The following is a 2,957-nucleotide window of genomic DNA, read 5'->3' as shown; positions in this document are numbered from 1 at the left end:
TTTATACAGCTACGGTTAAAAAGAACATATTTATTTAAAGATGGAACCAGCAGGACAATATCTTGAAGATCAAAGATATTATCTTTTGGACAAAAGATGAAACAGTGCACCTAAGAAAAATCCATCCAGAGGACCTGACTCAACCTTAAAGACTTATTTTCCTGGTGAGCCCAGCTCTGGTGGCTGCTGTGCTGCGAGAGTGCACGTTGGAGAGGACGTGCCACCAGACAATTATTTTTACTTCAGTTCAGGATTCAAATAATCAGAGCTGCTTTGTTTTGGACAAAACTTAGAGCAACAGTGAATTATGGCATTAGGCAGCTTTCATTCCACTTCAGAGCTGGATGAAATCTGTCTGAATAATTAATAATGTTCACGTCACTGAACGCAGGTTGTTTAAACTTCCTGTTAAACTCTGTAGCTTGAAAACCAGGGACTTCACAACAACTTTTCTGGGCTCCTCCAGATAGTGTTCAGCTAAATTGTAAAAGTAAAAATCAAAATCGGTCAAATTCTTAATACCACTTTGGTCAAATCGTATGTTTTGTTAATTTCCTTTTGCAGAAATCTGTTTTGAAAGGCAGTGGGAAGAAAGTCCAGGACTCTCCTTGTGTCAAGAAAGGATCCAGCGACATCAAGTTCAACAACCAGCAGGTAGAAACGATAAGCTGGAGAAATTTAAAGTGAATTAAATACAGCCTCTTTTAATGTTAGGATTTAAGCTTTAGAAGAAAATAAATAATCTTTGAAAAATAACAAGTGAAGATTAAAGGGATAGTTAAGATACTTTGAAGTGGGGTGCTATGGAAATGAACAGATAATATCTCACCTGTTGTAGATGGCTTTTTGAAACGCTTCTGTTATAAAATAAAGTTTAATTCTGACTGGACTGAGATGCTACCTGCTAGTCTGAACTCACCTAAGACCAAGGGCGGCTGTGGCTGAGTGGTTAGAGCAGTCGTCCTCCAATGCAAGAGGTGGGGGTTCGATTCCACCAGCAGTCACATGCTGAAGTGTCCCTGGGCAAGACACTGAACCCCTCATTGCCTCCATTGTGTGTCCCATCGGTGTATGAATGTGATCTAAAGCTCTGATTAGTCTCTTTAGAATGATTTGTTCAATTAGTTTTGTAGAGATCTAGTAGAGTGCTGTATGAATGGGTAAATGAGGACACAGATTGTAGTGTAAAGAGCTTTGAGTCTTCATAAGATAGAAAGGTGCTATATAAGTACAGTCCATTTACCAAAGTAGAATGCTACTGTCTCAAAAAAAACTCAAATTTTCTAAAGTTTGGTAGCAGTTTGTGGGAATATTTTATAAACTCATGCACAGCCTTTACTTTCACCTTATATTTTTATTTATTTAAAGTTTTATGGTTGGTTGTCAGCAGCAGTGAGAGGTAAAACTTCCAGTGCAGCCTGAGTCTCCTCTGGTATGAATCTTGTAATAGTTGTTTCAAAAAAAGCGTGTAACGTTGACAGCATAACACAGACTTAAATGACCACTTTGACATGAGATACTGTGAAATGAAATAATGAAGGTTGGAGTTGTTGCAAGACTTCAGTGATCTGATTTAGAAGTGGGTCTGTTTGGATCATCTAAACCGCAAAACTTTGACAGGTTTTCATGCATAAACCATCTGATCTGTGATAATGCAAGTTTTAAAACACACTAACTCATTCAGTGATTTATTGTTCTATGAGAGGGAAGATGAAAAGAACAACTTACAGAATCAGCTGCTGTTTAGCTGCTTTGTGTTTTTGATCTTAATTCTGACTCTTCTGACTCAGCAGAAAGAAGATAAAAGGCTTCAACCTAGAAGACTACAGGATCTGTTTGAGAGAGGTATGAGGCGTAAATATTTAACTGGCAGAGTTTTAAAATGTTTTCCTGCATTCATGAGTGAGACAGCTCTGAATTCAGAGCACGTCAGGATGCTTCGGTCCAGGCTTTTGGCGAAGAGTCTAACCTTTATGTCCTTTTAAAAAGCATTTTAAATTTGCAGTCTTTGATCACTCTACATGTTGCTTGAACTGCCTGTCAATCAAACAAGCAGAATGAGCTTATTTTATATTTAAAGGACTAGCGTTCCTTGAAGAAATGCATGTGTCCCGTTGCTTTTGATGCCAGACCCCTCCAACGATATCACTCTTGATTTAAAAGAACTCGTGATGTTTTTAGGCATAAAAGCTGGGTTTGGTCTTAAATCAACTTAGCTGCCGTCAGCCTGAATTCTAAGACATGACGGAGCGACAGAGAGGGCAGATAAATCCCTCACCCTCTTAGCGGATGTTAAAGCCAGCAGCAGGGCTGTTTTAAGAGACAAGAATTTAATTGGAACCTGATCCAGAGGCTCAAATGGAGCTTTGATCAGGGCCCGCAGGACCAATGTTAAATCCCACTGTGAAGCGAGTGGGCGTGAAAACAGCATTTATGTACACCTTTTAAAAAACGCTTGATCAGCGGATGATTAAAAACTGTTCTGTCTCCGAAAACCTTCGTGACAGGAAGAGATGGCTGCAGCGTACATTTTAATCGTGCTGAATGCCAAATTTCTGTCCATCAGTTGCTGCCGAAAGGACAGCACGCCACCTAGTGTACATGAAGTGGCCTCTACACCTTTCTCTGTACACCAGCGCTGAAAAACTGTCCACTTTGATGTGTACAGCGCTATGGTGGATGCAGCACATGAATCCTGGATTGTGCGCACTACATCTTGCGGGAGACCCATCCTCTTTAAGCGGATCCGCTCAGCGTCCAGACCCAAAGGTGCTGACCTATTTCTGGGTAACTCCTGATCGCTCCTCCCGCCTGGAGGAGAGCGTCCTCCCTCCATGGCAGTTTCCACGGGCGCCCCGATAACTGATGTCGTAGAACCGGGAACCATGGTGCGTTCACGCGCTCGCGAGCCACCAGGAGAGCTGTCAATCCCTCCTCCTGAACTCGGTTCAGAACCC

The 2,957-nt window shown here is 41.5% G+C and overlaps 1 protein-coding gene across 1 annotated transcript in view; it reads left to right on the top strand.

Moving 5' to 3' along the window:
* The window catches only part of dcp2 (decapping mRNA 2), a 20,904-nt gene extending 20,217 nt beyond the window's left edge, over window positions 1-687 (top strand). The window contains exon 8 of the mRNA XM_037691968.1: window positions 565-687. Within this exon, the coding sequence (XP_037547896.1) occupies window positions 565-687 (123 nt within the window). The remainder of the gene's footprint in view (window positions 1-564) is intronic.
* The last annotated feature ends 2,270 nt before the right edge of the window (window positions 688-2,957 follow it).

This window comes from Nematolebias whitei, chromosome 18 (assembly GCF_014905685.2).
Source record: "Nematolebias whitei isolate Nwh7 chromosome 18, NemWhi1, whole genome shotgun sequence".
NCBI lineage: Eukaryota > Metazoa > Chordata > Actinopteri > Cyprinodontiformes > Rivulidae > Nematolebias > Nematolebias whitei.
This window is presented reverse-complemented; position numbering and strand designations above follow the sequence as displayed.